Below are 19336 nucleotides of genomic sequence, written 5' to 3' on the forward strand. Positions count from 1 at the left end.
GACCATATGTTCCACCCGGTCAAGCAGAAGATGAGACCATAGTCCAAGGTTAAAGATGCTTACATCAAGGATGAGGTATCTAAACTCCTTAAAATAGGGTCCATCCGGGAGGTTAAATACCCGGATTGTTAGCAAACGTAGTAGTAGTCCCCAAAAAGAGGAACAAATTAAGAATATGTGTGGATTATAAAGATGTGAATAAAATATGTCCCAAGGACTCTTTTCTTTTGCCTAACATCTATAGCATGATTGATGCGACGACAATCCACGAGATCCTCAGTTTTCTCGACGTTTATTCCGGGTACAACCAAATTCGAATGGACCAGGGTGATCGGGAAAAAACTTCCTTTATCACCAAGTACGACACTTACTGCTATAACATGATGTTGTTCAGACTAACAAACTTCGGTGCCACTTACCAACGCCTAGTAAATCGGATGTTCGAAAAACAAATAGGAAAATCAATGGAGGTTTATATTGACGATATGTTGGTTAAGTCTCTACAAGCATAGGACCATTTGAAACATTTGTAGGAAACCTTCAGCATATTGAAGAAATACAGTCTGAAGCTAAACCAGGAAAAATATGCATTCAGAGTCGAGTCCGGTAAATTCCTCGGATTTATGGTATCTATCGGGGAATCGATATCAACCCCGATAAGATCAAGGTCATCGAAGATATCACTATTGTGGACAACGTGAAGGACGTACAAAGGTTAACCAGACACATAGCCTCCTTGGGACGATTTATTTCGAGATCATCCGACAAGAGCCATAGTTTCTTCTCACTGTTGAAGTAAAAGAATAACTTCTCATAGACCCCGGAGTGCCAACGGGCCTTGGAGGAGCTCAAGCGATATTTATCGAGCCCACCACTGCTTCACACGCCGAAGACAGATGAACAAATATACTTGTACTTGAAAGTATCGGAGATAGCGGTAAGTGGGGTCCTGGTCCGCGAAGATAAAGGTACGCAATTTCCAATTTACTATGTTAGCAGGACTCTTGGCGAGAGCGAAACTAGGTACCCTCACCTAGAAAAGCTAGCGCTCGCTTTTCTAAGCGCCTCTAGAAAGCTAAAAACGTACTTTCAATGTCACCCCATATGTGTCATAACCACTTATCCATTGAGGAATGTAAAGAATAAACCCGAGCTCTCGGGACGGTTGACCAAATGGGTCGTAGAGATCAGTGGGTACGACATCAAATATCAGCCTCGAACCGCCATTAAGTCTCAAATTTTGGCAGTCATTGTGGCCGACTTTACACCGGCCCTAATACTCGAGGTCAAAAGAGAGTTGTTGTTGAACTCAGGGACTTCTTCGGGAATTTGGACCCTCTTTACGGACGGCGCCTCAAATGCGAAGGGGTTTGGACTTGGAATTGTCTTGAAACCACCCATAGGTAATGTAGTTACATAATTTATTAGGACTGTACAATTAACTAACAATGAGGCCGAGATGAGGCCATGATTACAGGTCTAGAACTTGCCAAAAGCTTGGGGGCAGAGGTGATCGAACCTAAGTGCGACTCCCTCCTTGTGGTGAACCAAGTTAATGGTACGTTCGAAGTCAGATAGAAACGAATGCAAAGATACCTGGATAAACTGTAGGTAACGTTACATTTGTTCAAAGATTTGACTCTACAACATATGCCTCGGGATCAAAATAGTGAGGCCGCTGCCCTTGCTAACTTGGGATCGTCGGTCGATGATGATGAGCTCAACTCGGGGGCGGTTGTACAACTCATGAGATCGGTAGTGGAAGAAGGTCACACCGAGATAAACTGAACAAGCCTGACTTTGGACTCGAGAAACGAATATATAGAATATCTGAAGACCAGAAAGTTGCCTTCGGACCCTAAGGAATCGAGGACTCTAAGTACGAAGGTGGCCCGGTTCATCCGGTTCGAAGACGGTACACTGTTCCGAAGAAAGTTCGATGGCCCACTCACAATATGTCTATGACCCGGAGACACCGAGTATATTCTGAGGAAAATCCACGAAGGCACCTACGAAAATCATTCGGGTGCTGAATCATTAGTTTAGAAAATAATCAGAGTTGGCTACTATTGGATCGACATGGAAAAAGATGCGAAGGAGTTTGTACGAAAATGTGATGGATGTCAAAGGCATGCTCTGATGATTCATCAGCCTAGGGAGCTATTACATTCGGTCTTGTCGCCCTGGCCGTACATGAAATGGGGATGGACGCCGTCGGCCCCCTTCTATGGGCACTCGGTAAGGCTCAATTTATATTGTATATGACTGACTATTTTTCTAAATGGGTGAAAGCCTAGGCATTTGATAAAGTCAGGGAGAAGGAAGTTATTGATTTCATCTAGGACCACATAATATTTCGGTTCGGAATGCCGGCCGAGATCTTGTGTGAAAATGGGAAGCAGTTCATTGGCAGCAAAGTAAGCAAATTTCTCAAAGATCATAAGATCAAAAGAATCATGTCAACACCATATCACCCTAGTGGGAACGGGCAAGTAGTGTCCACGAATAAAATCATACTCCAAAACCTCATAAAGAGATTGACCAACGCCAAAGGAAAGTGGAAAGAAATATTTCCCGAAGTCCTATGGGCTTACCGTAAGACCTCGAAGTCCAGTACCAGGGATACCCCGTTCTCGTGGTTTACGGCGAATTAATACCAGTCGAAGTCGGAGAACCGAGTCTCAGGTTCTGATATGCAACTGAAGAATCAAACAACGAGACCATGAATATGAGTCTGGAACTGTTAGATGAAAGGCGTGAAGCCGCCCTCGTCCGGATGGCCGCCCAAAAACAACAGATCGCGAGGTATTTCAATCAAAGATCCAACCTTCGACACTTCAATGTCGGGGACTTAGTGTTGGGGAAGGTCACATTAAACACCCGGAACCCGAATGAAGGAAAGCTCGGACCAAACTGGGAAGGTCCATATCAAATTATCGAGATCATTGGAAAAAGGTCGTACAAGCTCGGAGCAATGAATGGTGAGCGACTACCGAACAACTGGAACATAACTCACTTGAAACTATATTAATCCTAAGGTACAACCCCATTTACTTCTTTTATTTATTTACGTTTTGGACTAACGCTTGCAGGTAACCGTCAAAGAACGATACATTTTTTAGGCCTGAAAGCACGCGTTGCACTCTTTTTCCCTAAAACCGGTTTTGTCCCAAATGGGTTTTCTGGCAAGGTTTTTAATGAGGCAATAGTGGATCGTGCTAACTTAGAATCAAAGATCGGTTGTCAACAGTATCCGAGGCTTCTCTATGATCGACCTCGAACACTGGGGGGCATAACCCTCGGATAATGATTTTGGTAAAGAAACTTTATGCTCGAATAGTCTAGGCTCGATCGATAGGATTTACTGTAAGGGCCAAACGGTCGAATGAATCGTGCTCACATAGACTGCACGAGCCCGGACACAAAGCTTGAACACATTTGCAACTTTGTATATTACGCACAAAATTGAAAGGAAGTTTTTACCTTGCGGATAAATATTTTGCCCCTAGAAAATTTTTCTTTCTTACATTTGATCTCCCAAAGACATCGAGCCCAAGGGCCACCTCACTCGGGAAATACCGCCCAAGGAAGGTCCGAACAGCCCGGTATAATAAAGCCAGGGGCACAAAGCTTATTTGGCAATACCTAAACTTTAAAGGCTGCGGCCACCCCTATTCGGGAACGGTTATCTCGGTTAAGCCCGGATGACTCGGGGTAACAAGCCCACTGGGCAACACCCGAATTAGAAAGGCTACGACCGTTATAAAATGGTTCGGCGACATTCGATACCCGTAACCAAAAAAAATGAGGCCTTCAAAATTTCTAAACCGGTTCAAAAGGCTACCCTCAGCAAATTATAATCTAACAAATTCTAAGTACTTTGGGGAAAGCTTCCAGTTATACTGATCCCCCCACGAGTCTTAAACAAAATAATATCGAGAGCAAGGCTTGTTCGAACCTCCAAACAAGACCTAATTATTACGTGTTAAGGCATTCGATATCTTTATATATATATATATATATATATATATATATATATATATATATATATATATATATATATATATATATATAAAGATCTTCACAAAGGCCAAACGGCCTTAACAAAAAAGTATAAAAGTACAAAAACAAGAAAAAATCTACAAGGTACTTAAACGGCTTGGTTTCCACCAGAACCCGCCTCGTCACCGGGACCATCAGAGTCTTCTCCGCCCTCGGATCTGCCCGAACCCTCAGAGTCTTCTTCGTCCTTGGGATACGCCAGTTTCTTGGCCTCGACTTCGAGCCCATTAGAACTTTTTACCTCGGCCGACAAATCAAAACCTCGAGCATGAACCTCTTCGAGGGCCTCCCTTCGGGACTGCCACTTCACATATTCGACGATATCGTTCAGCCGATCCTGGGCTGCCTCGGCATCGGCCTTATACTGGACCACCATCTCGTAGGCATTAGCTTTGGTCACTTCAACCACCGACTTGGCCGCTTTAAGCTCATTGGCAAGGGTCTCTCAATCGGAAACAGCTGAGCTTAGCTGAGACTGGAGCTCCTCAATTTTTTGGGACCATGCCTCAGCCTTCTCCCTCGTCGCTCAAAGTTGGGCCTTCGCCGAGGTTAACGGCCCCCGGGAAGTCTCCTTTTCCGAGGTCAGGTGTTCCATCTTGCCTCTCCACTCTTCAGTCTCAACCTTGACTGCATCCATCTCGGCTCGGAGTTGCTCAATCCGATCAGTTTTCTGTTGGACCTGCGGGTTTCGACCATTAGTCACCGTGTCTAGATCATAGTCAGTAACTTCAAATATTTTTACCTGTTCAACTTGGTTGGCGTGTTCTTTTCGAGTCGCTTTCAACTCAGCTCGAAGGCTCTTAGCCTCTCCTTCACGCTACTCGCTGAGAAGTTTGTACGTGTCTCTCTTCTCAATAAGCTCTCTGACTTCGACTTCGATTTGGTTCAGCTCATCCCGATACTGGAGGAAAATTTCGTGGTGAAGCACCGAGGCCTACAAATACGAAGAAAAATATTAGGATTATCAATGAATTAGTTTAAGTATAAGATGATAAATTAAAATCATCGAGCGTTATATAAAGTTGTCTGGTTCAGTGCCTGTTGTGCTTCGTTGAACAGGCAGGGTGCGTCTACCTTGTTCTTTTTGGCTTGGTCTTCTTCGGTCATCAGGCACCGGAGGTAACTAGCCACCCCTACGGGAGCAGAAAGGACCCGGGAATCCTCTGTAACAGTGATGATAATGGATCGCTTTCGATCAGGATCCACACTCGAGGCAGGGAACCGGTTGATCAGTTTCAGGCTCGAGTTAGGCCCACCTGCCCGAGAAGATGGGCTCTTTCTCGGTACCTCTAAGTCACCCAATCCAGTGACGTCCTCTGTGGCAGTGGAATCCACGCCATCAAAAAAGACGCGAAAGGGATCGTCCGCTCCGTGGGCCCCCTCGTTGGGGCATATTTTCACCGTTTGGGCCTCATTGTACATGGACTCAGTAAACGAGGGTGACTTGGTGATGTCTATCACACCGAGTGACTCCTTTGGGGCACTGCCCGCATCTCGGGAAGCCTTGGCCCCGGTCTCCTCGTCGACCTCCATGGCTTGAGGCAGATCGGCCTCACGGTTCTTTGGTTCAGAGGCCCCCTGCCCTTTGAGCTATGAAGGCTCGCGGGCTACCATAACAAAAGATTCTTCTTCTTCGGATTTGTCCCTCAGCCGATAGAGCGAATCCGAAGATGGTGATCGGGCGATGGTATTTTCTTTTGACTTGCGCACCAGCCTTCTCCTTGTCTTCTTTTTCTCCGAGCTAGGGGAACTCGAAGCCCTCTTCCTTTTCTTCTCTTCGGCCTATCTCGGAACAAGGGACTCGACAGGAAAGTCCTTGCCACTGACTGGAGGTCTCAGCTCGACATCCTTAGATAAACCTGCGAAAAGAAGTAAAGGGAGTAAGGGCTTAATGTTAAAAGGAGAACCCTAATACTACCTACTCGGGAAAGAAGTCTCACCATGGGAACGGGCCTCCCAACGGCCCTTTGAGAGTTTGCGCCATGAGCGCTCGAAGTAGGGCATCTGTGATACAATACCCTCGACCCACTCCTTGAGTCGAGGGACAACATTTGGGACCCGAGCGACGGCTGCACCACCACAAAGCATCGATAAGGAAAAGAGAAGTAAGTATAAAATCGACATTTGAAAGTAAGTTATACTTACGTGATGTATTCCACTTCTCAGGGAATGGCCTGTACTCGGATGGGATCAAGTATGAAGTCCTCACTTGGACAAAACGGTCTTGCCAGTCCCGATCATGGTCCTCATCAATACTTGAGAACGGGGCTTTACTGGCCCGATGCACAAGCTTTATCAGTCCCCCTCCCGGAAGATTCGGGGACTGTATAAGCGAAGAAGATGGTCGATGGTGAACGAACACCCATCGATTTTGTTCATAAAGAACCGGAGGAGGATCACGATCCTCCATAGCGATGGATGAATCTGGCCTAGGCGCATGTTGTACCTTCTGTAGAAATCAAAAATGACTGGCTCCACAGGGCCCAGTATAAAGGGATAAGTGTAAACACTTAAGTATCCCTCGACATAGGTGGTAATGGCTTCATCGGGGTCGGGGACCACTATGTCTTTATCGGCTCAAATACAATCTTTTCGGACCGTAGGAAGGAACTCTTCGGTAATCGAGCATATGTATCTCGAGACCTCCTCACACCGGCCATATACGGAGGAAGGCTTTTCGACCTTGAAATCGACGTTGAACGAGCATCCCCCGGGGATGAACATTTTCAAAGGGGGTTCAGGTACTGGTTCATCGATGGCCGCACGCGGAACGATCTCCTCGGCCTCAGTAGCCAGTCGCGAAGTAGAAGGAGTTTCATTCTGTGGAACGATTTTGGAAGTCTTTGCCATTTCTTTAGAAAATGGAGGAAAATATGAGAAAAGGCGAAGAAAGAAAGGAAGTTGAAGGATTAGACTTGTTGGCTTGAGATGAAGATGGGTAAAAATTCATGCAAAGGACCTCGAATAACCGGTGTAAAAGTGCTAAAGAGTATCGAAATCTTAAAGGTACGAGGGTAGAAGGTTTGGATGTAAAGTTAAAATGAACAAAGGAGGGGGTATTTATAGTAGTTCAGCAGCGTTTCGCATCCAGGGACGGTCGACTGGCAGCTGACATGCATTTAATGCCATGATGACTTGACTGGCGAGACGTTTCGATTATTTTGTCGTTTCTGTCGCGGTGTATTGAAGTAAGTATCGGAAGCTCGTGTCGTTTCTCGTCGTTTACTCTCCGAAAAATGAGGGGACTATCTGTATACGAGTGAAATCGAGCTCATGGTGTATCCTAGCCTCCGACAAAATAAGCCAGGCTCGAGACATGGCAACAAGGGACCGAAATCGAGCCAAAGTCCCACCGGGCATGACGTCTGCCTTCGAGAATATCGAGGCCATGGTCCCGGAATCGGTCCTAGCCTCGAACGACTTCGAAGAACATTGTCAGACAATCCAGCATAGCTAACAGAAGATCGAAATATCCGTGACCGGTCGAATATTACGGCAGGGATCTCGGCACGTATCGATAAGGAACCGGCAATCAGTGAATCAGAAGATTTTTACCTTTTATAGAGTTGTACCTAAAATTGGACTCCCCTACTATATAAAGGGGGTCTGATAATTCATGAAACATATTATAACACGCACTCAAAAACAATTATATTATTATTATTTTTGTCTCCAGCTCTTGTTCTTTTTCATCTATACCGGTCTTGGTGAGCTCGGTTCGAGAGTGCCTATTTCATTAAGGCTGAAACTATCCAACTCGTATGGTTTGAATTTATTGTCTTTGTTTATTCAATAGCAACTCAATTTATCGTTTTGTACTAAATTAATCCGTGTATCCTTAAAACCACTTATAAATTTAATTGTCATCCGATTTTGAGGGTAAACAATAGACGTCACAAGTCATTATTAACCGAAAGGAATCAAAAACGGATACTTTAAATTTTTAGTTTGCCAACAGCCAACTATCTCTTAGAACATACTTAAGTGATAATTAAGTCTACACAGAACTCTCTTAAATAATTCCTTCAACAAAACAATTACTCTAAAGAAAGAAAAAAGAAATCAAAGAACTGAACATAGAGTTCTAGAGGGACGCAAAAGATAAAAAAAGGGAAACGCCATGCTTCTCGCGCTTAAGTTAATAAATGGGTTTTTATCTTATTAACAAATGAAACAACTAATGATTATCAATGATTAATTCCAACGGATAAGGAAATTCTTAGTCTTTAACTGGCTTCTCTTCTGAAGTAAGAGCTATACAAAGAGTTTGACTATCAAATAAGTTCTATGTTTAATAAATTTTTAATTTTTAAAGTAAAATATGCGTCAAGTATATATATGTAAATATAAATATATAGAACTTTTTCGAATATGTGTCTAATGGTTTGCATAAAAATATTGAATAGAATTTTTGGAAGGTGGCATATGGAGGCATTTCTCATGCCTTTTCTAATTTTTAAGAGGCATAACCTTGTGGTCCCTAAGAGCATATTAAGTAATAGAAAAAAATTTAATCACCTTATTTGAGATGATAAGATAGGATTATCGTAATAAACTAAGCCTTCATAATAGACTAGACCCACATATAGAAAATATGGAATATTAATTAGTCTTCTTTATATGATTAAGCAGATAAAAGAAGAAAAAATAAAGGTTGGTAGTGGGAACAATATTTAAATTCTACGTCGGTCATGGGGATGGTATAAATTTTAGTTTATAGTTTCTGTTGGTTGACTTATTGAACTCAGAGGTCAAAGCTTCTATCTTAAACTTCCAATTAAATTACATAATTATACTCTACTATAATAAAATATTTTTAATTATTTATGAAATAGAGTTAATTAGAAGTACAACTCCATTTGTACTGGTAGGCGATACGTACGTACTTCTAGATTCAATAACTAGGTGACTAATTAAGAGCACAAATTAAACTTTTATTGATGTATGAAGACAGTATAAAATTTTGACCTTATACCTTACGCGCATAAGAGTTTTTATTCTCTCGTAGGGATAAAAAACACTACAATCCCGGGATAGTTTATCTCAACCAAACATGAAATAAACTCATCTCAAATTAATCTGGGGATTAATTATCGTTTATCCTTCATACCAAACGAGCCCTAAAAGAATTTTCAAGCATTAACTATAATCTATGACTTCCTACGTCAGATTATTAATCAAAATTTCTCTATTTTTGGAATTAGTAATATGGATGTTTTTTAAAATTAATTAGGACTAGGGACTTCTAAGTCCTTCCTATTCTCCAACTCCTTTGGGTTTTGGTTCAGCTTCTTTTTTCATTTTTTTTTTCTTCTTCTTGTTAGATTGTTTCTTTCAACTTGTTATGGCTGCCGGCTTAGGGGAGTTGGAAAAAAGATACTATAAATATAAACTAGCCCATGAAGTTTGTCTTTTGATGGAAAGAATTAAAAAATATATATATTTGCATTTTGATAAGAATAATTGAAGCATTATATTGCACATAGGTATGGTCCATCTGAGGCATTGAATTGTTGTCCACAACTTTGTGTACAACAAATGGAAAACAAGCAATTTGAAAGTTCAAACTCATAGCTAAAATATTTGTAAATTGATATCCCCATTCTCATTTTCCTGAACCTGTAACTCTACAAATCTATGTACGCTTAAATGTTATTTCATGTTTAAAAGCATTCTTAAACTGTAAAAGTTAATTCATGTTAAAGTTGTCCATGCTACCATAGACTAAGCTTTAGTTCCTCTCATTATAAAATATCTATACGTTGGAAACTCGCATAGTTATATTAATTTGTTCTTTCTCATTTTATAATAGCAATAATATTTGAGTCAGTTTGCAAGCAGGTCGACTATTAAGTTTTTTCACATTTCAGATAGGAGGGAAAGAGGAATTTTTCACTTGATCCTTTAAAGGGCTCGATTTGTATGTCCAATATGCAAAAGCCTACTAAGCTATGGCCAATTAATTAATTAAGATACAGAAACCACAAATGAACAAGCGATTGAAGCTCCAATGGAATGTAGATTAAGTGCTTAAAATCGAACTTTTAATTTTTCATTCATAGTTATTAAATAGAGTAAAATCACAACCGAATTTTTAAGGTGTTATGTACCAATGTTGTTATTACGTCTTTCGAATCACTAACAGCTTGTTTGGATGGTTGTTACCTATTGTAATGTATCGTACTATTATTTTAAATACGATATTTGTTTTGATTGTTACTTAAATTTTATTTTATTGTATCGTTAAATCCGTCATTACGTAACGATAAAATGTGTCACTTTATGTAACGACCGATTTGGTGTGGTCGCGTCGTTACCTTGTCTTTTTTCTCTCATCTCGCCCTTCATTATTATTAAATTATTTTATTTTATCCTTTACCCTAACTTTTTATACAATAATTCTACCCCGTATCATAATTTTTCTTTATAATATTACAAGTTTATTCTTCTTATTGCTGGTGCGTGATATCATGAAATGACGGCAAACGATACAATCTATTCAAATATTATATTCATCAAATAATACAGTACAATATAATTACAATATAATACGATACATTATGAAACGATATATAACCACCATCTAAACAAGCAGTAAAGTCAAACCCATCTCAATAAATTAAAAAGCTAGTGACTATGATCGAAATCAAACTTAAATTATAAGATAAATTAAAAGCTCTCATTTAAATACCTATTGACCAAAAAACGCCGTCAGAGACTGAACACACCATTTTTTTTTATTGTCATTGGGAATAATATCTTAATCTTGAGTCACAAGTCCTATGAGTTGACTACGCTGCTCTCAACTTTAATTAACTTGAGTCGGTCCAATGCTTTTGCTATAGGCACATTTTGACAACGATGGCTATTTTAATTAGGGCACAGTGATGATTCTTATTCAGTAAATTAAACAACTAATTAACGTGACTCGCTATGCCGACTATCAGTTTATTTTAGAATAATTGTAGTTTACTTTTTCTTTGTCCAATGTTAGTCACTGTACTTACGGTTTTCTTTTTCTTAGGGGAAGAAAAGCTGAAGACGTGGGTTAAGTTACTCCTACAAAAGCATATGAATTATACATATGCAGTTGAAATCAGGTTCAACGACAACTTAACTGCTTCAAATACTAGAAGTTAGGTCATAGAAAGTAGATTAGATTTGATAATTTTGAGTAATGGAGTTGCCGAAATATAATGTTGTCAACTAATAACTAGCTTAATTGCTAGAAATAATATCATAAAGTTAGGGAGGAAAAAAATGCCATCATAGAGAGATCAAACGAAGTGAAAGGGAGGTCATTCAGAACCCACTCGCTCAAGAACAGGGAAGGCGGCTCCAAAGGCCGGTGCCCAGGCAGGAACATGTGTATGGTGGGTTTAAGACATAGGCGGATCCAAAATTTAAACCCAATGGGTTCAACTTTTATGATTTTTAGCGTTAAAACACATTATATTTTTAAAGTTATTGGTTCATATATACTATTTTGTAATTTTAATAAATTCTTTTATATAAATTTTTATTCCGCGTCGAAAATTATGAGTTTAGTTGAACCCATTCCCAGAACACTACATCCGCCCCTAGAGGGGGGGAAGCAAAACCAATTCCCCTCTTACTCAAGTGAAAGATGATACCCGCCAGCGACCAATTTAGCATCTCGAGCTGCACAGGGAGGGGCAAGGTCTCAAGCCGAAGGCTTTTCAGAAACCACCTCTCTACCTCCCAGGATAGGGGTAAGGTCGGCGTACACACCAACTCTTTCATACCCCAATTGTGGAACTCCTTGTTGTTGAGCTGCACGGAGAGTGTATATCCCTCCACTGAAGCAGCAACAATGAAGAAATAGAATAAATAACTACCCCTAGGTCAAGGAAACAATGAGTTCCCATCCTTCCCTTTTTCCTTTTAACCAAACACAGTTAGCATAACCAAAAATTAAACAGGGTGGTACTCAAATCCTTTAAGATTGAACTGATTCTCGCGGTGAACTTGATGTCATACACACAGAAGTGAGTTCCACCAACTACAACAACAATAGAAGTTGGACTTAATTCAATGAGAGCATCTCTCTCACAATAGCTTAATTCAACTGAAAGCACCTAACAAGGGCTTATTTCAATCCACACATTTAAGGCCAGAATTGGCAATGGTTGTTATAAAAATGAGATGTCTCCTCTCCAAATTCAAAATGTTACTCCAATACAGTTCCACCTCAATGAAGCTCTCTGTCCAGATCCATTTCCTAATTGAGGATCAGGTTGAGCTCACAAGAACAAATAGTGGCTTATCACCTAACCTGTCCCGGCCCTGAATTTAAACAAATGTAACAGCAACGTATTAATGAGGGAATAACAAAAATAAATCAGAAAGTCACTAGCATAACATATTGGAGCAAGAACATCAGAAACTTGGGGAAGAAAAGTATATTGACCACTTCTTAGTAGCTCACTTATCGATTATAAAGGAATGAAACTAATTTGGGACAGAAGATTTAGATTTAATCAAATAAAAATAAAAGGATACATTCACAAGTCCCCATTCACAATATTGGATTCAGAAAATACAGCAGTCAGGTGTGAAACCTCAGAAATATTATCTCATTATGTTAACAATAGAAATCAAGGCATACCTTCAATTCTGGCAACTCAATAAGACATGCACACTCGACCACCTCAACTCCAACACGCTCTGCAAAGAAAACACAAGATTAAAAAAAAAAAATTAAGAAATTGAAACTTCAATGTGACACGATGCCCTCCTCAACTTGTTGGAAGGAAAAAAGGTGGTCAAACATCTCAATAAAACAAAATGATTCTCTCTCAGTTATCTAATTGATAGCTTCTGATCTTACTCACCTTGTGTCTGAAGTCAGGGGAGACAAGTCAAGGAGAGAAAAAGGAATTGGAAATAGCGCATGGGGCTTTCAACCCACTGGAATATCTATTTCAGAATAATAGAACTGAATAGAGGTACAGTACCTAGAAGCCTAATTGCAGCAGTTAGGGTCCCTCCAGTTGCGATAAGATCATCTACCACAAGTGCACGTTCACCGGCTTGCACGGCACCTACATGCATCTCAATCTTGTCTGTTCCATACTCCAAAGAATACTCTTCTGAAATAACCTCCCCTAATAAAATGGGAAAAGAAGCAGAGTGAAATGCTTGTAACGGTCCAAATCCAATGCCAAAAGAACTAACATTCGATAATAGCATTGAATTTTATCATGAATCTTGGAGGTTGAGGCAATAAACATTGATAGTTAAAAGTTTTGACCTTCATACAAGCACAGTCATGTAAGACCCAATTATTCTACTTGCTGAACAGTAAATGGTTCTAATCAATTTACCTAGTTAAGAGTCCTTAACTTGATTCTTAAAAGTTTGAACTTGACAATGTATTTGCCATTATTAAGCTGCATCCTGCTTCATGCTTATCTTATGCTCTTATTGTTCATCACAAGTACAACTAATTTACCTCCTGATCATACTATGCTACTGTAACATATGGCATAGGGTCCTACAGTGGCAGGGTATCAGAAGAAGTGCACTAAGCTGGAGTGAGGAAGTTGAATGGGCAATCTTGCATGCAAAAGGAAGGAACTTGCAGGCAGAGGTGTATAGAATGGAATTGGCTGCAGCTGTATACCATATATGGCAGGAACGAAATTGCAGAATTTTCCAGCAGAAGCAGCGGAGTGGTGAAGCTATACTTAAAATGATTGTCCAAGAAGTGCACTGCAGAGGTAGTTTAAGCCCAAGACTAGCTAGACAACTACAGAATCTGAAGTTTTACCCTTAATTTTGTACATGCTTAATTGACAGGAAGTTAAGTAGCATAGTGTGATAGGAGACGTTCACTGAAGTTGGGCCACTTGACCAACTTTGGGGGTTATTAGTTATACTTGTAAATATTTTCCCTGCTAATGAAAAGCTTGTTACCAAAAAAAAAAAATACATATACATACATATATATATATATATAACTAAGTTAACTCATAGGGTGTGTTTGGTATGAAGGAAAAATATTTTTTAATTTTCCCATGTTTGGTTGGCTTAAATGTTTTGGAAAACATTTCTTCATTAACTCATGTTCCTCCAATTGAAAGAATAATATTTTCCCTAGGGATTTTCCAAAACTCTTTTACAACCTTCCCCACCCTATCCCTATCCCTATCCCCATTCCCATTCCCACCCCCACCCCCACCCCCACCCCCACCCCCACCCCAACCCCAACCCCAACCCCCCACCCCACCCAACACCACCCTAAATAGAAATATTATTAAGAGAACTTTTTTTTTCATGTTTTAGATAAAGTACTTTCTTTTTTATTTCAACAAAGCGAATATTTTCTTTTGACTATGTAGAAAAAAAAAATTCATTTCAACAAACACATGTACTTTCTTTACATGATGTAGGAAAAATTTCCGCATTCCCACCACCATCCCAACCCCAAAACCACCCTACCCACCACCTACCCTACCCTAAATAGAAATATTATTAAGAGAACTTTCTTTTGTAGACAGAATATTTTCTTTTTCATTTCAACAAAATGAATATTTTATTTTCATGATGTGGAAAAAATATTTTTTTTTATTTCAACAAAACATGTACTTTCTTTACATGGTGTATAAAAAGTATTTTCTTGCATTTCAACAAATTGATTATTTTCTTTTTATGATGTAGAAAACCTATTTTCTTTCATTTCAACAAACCGAGTAATTTCTTTTCATGTCGTAGAAAGAGTACTTTCTTTTTCAACAAAAAAAGAGCATTTTCTTTTTGGTTATGAAGCTCAAATTTCAACGTTGTTCTTGTGTAAAAAAGTAAAGCAACACATTAGTTCCTTTGGGTTTGGGTGAATTTTTAAAAGAATAATTAAATTCTTGAAAAAAATAGAATCCTGAAAACATTGGGTATTGGGGGAGCACAGAAAAAAAAAATATTTTCTTGCATTTCAACAAATTGAGTATTTTCTTTTTATGATGTAGAAAACGTATTTTCTTTCATTTCAACAAATTGAGTAATTTATTTTCATGTCGTAGAAAGAGTACTTTCTTTTTAAACAAAAAAAGAGTATTTTCTTTTTGGTTATGAAGCTCAACGTTGTTCTTGTGTGAAAAAGTAAAGCAACACATTAGTTCCTTTGAGTTTGGGTGAATTTTTAAAAGAATAATTAAATTCTTGAAGAAAATAGAGTCCTGAAAACATTGGGTATTGGTGGGAGCACAGAAAACATGGGGATTTGGGAGAAGGAGGGGTGAGGATAGTAGCATAAAAAATTATTTTCCTAAAAAATATTTTCTACCATCTAACCAAACACTAGAAAATATTTTCCGGAAAAAGTTTTTCACTCACCAACCAAACAAGGGAAAATAAGTAATAAAACCACTCATTTTCCAGGAAAACATTTTTCTTCGTACCAAACACACCCATAATGATGATATAACTTCCTAAGAGACCATATGTTGGACTGGAAAAGCAAGATGTAAGCTAAGAATATCCCAAGTAAAAAACCAATAATGAGTATGTAGGCTTTTAAGAGCACAAAAGGCACTTATTGCACAATGATTTACATCGAACATGGTACTTGATTACTTGTTTCTTTTTAAAATGTATATTAGCCTTAAATTTTTTGAACTTTCCACGGACTTCAGCTACATTGCATGAGATTCGGTTTCAAGCTTGAACAAATATTCTTTGTTTTCTTTTTCTTCTGATAACAGATAAGTATAAATGTTCCTAGCTGTGATGACATTCTCTTGCTCGCAGGTACACCCATGCTCGAGAAAAAAACAGCAATACATGCAATAAAAACAGTTGTACGGCCAAGGCTGTCTTTCAAAACCACCTATCAGGTTCTAGTTCATTGCTGAGAAAAATACAACTGCTGATGAGATGGAAACGCAGAAAAAAAATAGTGATAAAGCTTACCCGGCAACTTCTTGGGTTTCCTCATGGGGACAAATTTTGCCCCAATGGCCAATGCAATGGGAGGACCAAATATAAAACCTCTTGCTTCAATACCTGAAGTACACCATTACCATAATGTTCAAAGTTCCCCAGAACAAATCAGGCCATTATCATATGCAAGTGCAATATTTTGAGTCAGACAGGCTAAGAAGGAACAACAGAACAGGAAATGCCAATACCGTATCCTTCTTACCAAGAAATCATGTTTGTAATGAGTCATTCCCCCCTCCCCCCCGCGCGGGGGGTGGGGGGGTGAGAGGGTTAAGCACGCTTTAAGAAAAAGAAGGTAAAACACAAATAAGCACAGAGATTGTGCTGGGTCTGTACGACATTACAACACAACATTACCCCTCTGGAATTCCGATGAAGTTGAGATCTACAGTTTAGGAGAGTGTATCTCATTCATAACAAGAAAGCAAAACCTAAGAGGGAAGACGAGTGTCTCTTTGTCTTGTATATTTCTTGAACCTAACTATAGTGAAAATTTGAGCTTTATATTGCCTTCTCTCATACTTTTTACCAGCTACACATATGAACTCGAAATTCAATAATCTCTTCACTAATGAACGCATGATTGAGAATGAATATTTTTTTACTTCTTGTGGGCATGCAAAGTAGAAAACCATTCTCTTAAGCAATGTGAAATTTGTTGTAAAAATCACTCATCCATATGTACCAACAAGGTCTAATTTGATCCTTTTTTCTAACAGAAATGACATCTCCACACGTCTATGCACAATTTGGATGTAATGCCCATATCTCTGATATGGGTCGTAACCCCTATTCCAAATTGAAGTCTACTGTTTTTGGTGCATGTTTTTTTCATGAAGATACTTTATGTAGGTTAACATATACATGTATAAAATTGAAAACACATTCTTAAACAACTAAACTTGACCACATAAGAACGCTTAAGGTTCGTTCTAATATCCATCAAATTACAGTTGCATAGCTCATTTAATATTTGCACATGAAGCCAATTGTTGGAGAGTGAGAAAGTTTGGTTATTCTCTATCAGTATTACTAGCGGAGAAAGTGCCCCCCAAGCCCCAGAAAATCAATCAACAAACAATACCTCAAAACAAAAGTTCTTCAGCCCAAATATTTGTATGCCAATAAATTCAAGCCAATATTTGTCTTAAGTACTTATCAGGTGTTCAACCAAATACATGAGTTTGCAGTATAGCAACTCGCAAAATTAGTTATAATAATGTGGTCAAGCTACAAAAAGGATTCATCATCAGTTACAAGAAGAAGCTTTCTTTTTTTTTTATAAAAGTTTACAAATCTGAACCTTATAGTATCTTGCTGAGATAGATAGTCGTCCCACATTGTGTAAGTGCTTTAAAGGGGTTTATAATTATCTTGGGCTATTCCACTACGGTTTGATGCTCAAATTCTGATTAATCTAACTCTAGAAAGCAAATACTTTTTCTTTTCTAAAAGATTTTGCCTATTCTTTTAAAATAAATTTTGAACCTTTTGTGCTTTCTTTTTAAGCTACACATAATAATGCTGACAATAGAGAGCCGGCAACCTAAAAGACCTGCTGCTGTAGTACTTAAAGCAAATACTAGAAGATCTTAAGACCTTAGCTTCTAAAGCTTGAATTTTTTAATCCTTTAAAGTACTAACTTCATAATAGAATAATTCAGCATTTTTAAATTCAGAATCAGAAAAAAAAATTCCCAGATCTTAACAGAGATCAAATAAGCAGAAAACACATTTAAGGAACAAAAAGAGAAGGAAAAAAAAAGGAAAAACCTGCAACGACACTGATGTTTTTGTCCTTGTATCTCTCAACAAACAAATCAATAGTGTACTTAAACGCCTTAGTATCAAGTAACAATGTTGTTATATCCTGAAACATAATCCCTGCAAAAGAAAAAAACACCAAATATTAAAAAAATTCATTCTTTTTCATAACTACAAGCATCAGAAAGTTCGAAAAGGAAGAAGCGGGTACCGGGTTTAGGGAAGTCAGGGATGACCCGAATAGAAGACGAAATCCGAACGATACGATCGTCTTTGAGAATCGGATCATTAGACGCCATATCTGTTGAGCTCACTGGATCTCGGATTCGGGTCGTTTTCAACTCGTGTTCTTCACCGGCTCCGGGTACGGAAGCTCTTTTTGACACAAAGATGGGTGAAAAAACCCGAGTATTTCTAGTGGGAGTGGTGGTTATGGTGGTGAGAGTGGCGGTGGTAGGTGACTTTATATTGACCAAATTGCCCCTGAGAAAATATCTGTTAGTAGTAACTTTTTCTGGGACAAAATTGGCCTTAGTGAATTTGAGAGCAATTTTTTGAGTCAGTGACTCCATAGTGTGGGATTTGTAAAGGAGACGACGTTTTAAATTAGGTATGGTTGGTGGAAATTGATAAACTAAAGGGTAATTTCGTCACATTAAGTGGGGATGGCGCATAGCTTTTTGTTAGTAATTATTATTAACATTGTTATTAAAATAATTATATTGTGGATGTCCATTTATTACTCTGTTATAGAGAAGATTATCCATTTAATACTCTGTTGAAATTTATCTACAAGCAGTTGATGCAGACAGGTTGCAAGCAGCTCAATAAAATGATTTGCAGCAGCTTTTTATTAAACAGACATGTTGCAAGCAGCTCATGCAGACAGCTTACAGCAGCTAAAGAAAAGCCTTGCAGCTGCTTCCTTTTTTCTATAAATAAAGGAGTTTTCAGTTCATTATGTACATAAGTTTGAAATTTGAATAATATATCAGTTTCTCCCTATACTTGTCTTTACTTTACAGTCTTTATTTTATAACACGTTATCAGCACGAGACTCTGCCATCTCGAGAAAATACTTTGAAAGTATTACAAGTACGAACTTTCTTTTTCTAAATAATGTCAAATCTTTCTAAACTTGAGTTTGTAGCCCTGGATATATCGGACAAAACTACATGTCTTAGGTGCTTGATGCCGTCTTGCAGACACCATCAAAGATAAAAATCAGGCATCAAATCAAGACCGTGCCAAAGCAATGATATTCCTACGCCATCACCTTGATGAGGGCCTAAAAATAGAATATCTTACTGTTAAAGATCCAGTCATACTGTGGAATAATTTGAAAGATGGATATGACCACCTAAAGATGGTCGTTCTTCCACAGACACGTTATGATTGGACTCATCTAAGGCTACAAGATTTTAAATCAATCAGTGAGTATAATTCTGCTATGTTCAGAATTATTTCCCAGTTGAAACTATATGGTGATAATATTACTGATCATGATATGTTGGAGAAAACTTTCACCACTTTTCATGCCTCGAATATG

At 38.8% G+C, this 19336-nt stretch overlaps 1 protein-coding gene across 1 annotated transcript; it reads right to left on the minus strand.

Moving 5' to 3' along the window:
* Positions 1–12010: 12010 nt before the first annotated feature.
* LOC104119727 (adenine phosphoribosyltransferase 1) lies at positions 12011–18390 on the minus strand. Its single transcript, XM_009631302.4, has 6 exons — positions 17999–18390; positions 17797–17907; positions 15994–16086; positions 13041–13190; positions 12692–12750; positions 12011–12369 (listed from the first exon to the last, which is right to left on the minus strand). The coding sequence occupies exons 1-6, from the start codon at positions 18357–18359 to the stop codon at positions 12316–12318; spliced, it is 828 nt and encodes a 275-aa protein (XP_009629597.4). The 5' UTR covers positions 18360–18390; the 3' UTR covers positions 12011–12315.
* Between the last annotated feature and the right edge of the window lie 946 nt (positions 18391–19336).

The sequence above is a fragment of the Nicotiana tomentosiformis genome, chromosome 4 (assembly GCF_000390325.3).
Source record: "Nicotiana tomentosiformis chromosome 4, ASM39032v3, whole genome shotgun sequence".
Classification (NCBI taxonomy): domain Eukaryota; kingdom Viridiplantae; phylum Streptophyta; class Magnoliopsida; order Solanales; family Solanaceae; genus Nicotiana; species Nicotiana tomentosiformis.

Coding starts and splice junctions, on each gene's coding strand:
- LOC104119727 (XM_009631302.4), bottom strand. CDS start 18,359: ATGGAGTCACTGACTCAAAAAATTGCTCTCAAATTCACTAAGGCCAAT. Junction 16,087..17,796: donor AAACATCAGTGTCGTTGCAG/GTTTTTCCTTTT, acceptor GGTGTACTTCAG/GTATTGAAGCAAGAGGTTTT. Junction 12,370..12,691: donor TTGAGTTGCCAGAATTGAAG/GTATGCCTTGAT, acceptor GTTTAAATTCAG/GGCCGGGACAGGTTAGGTGA.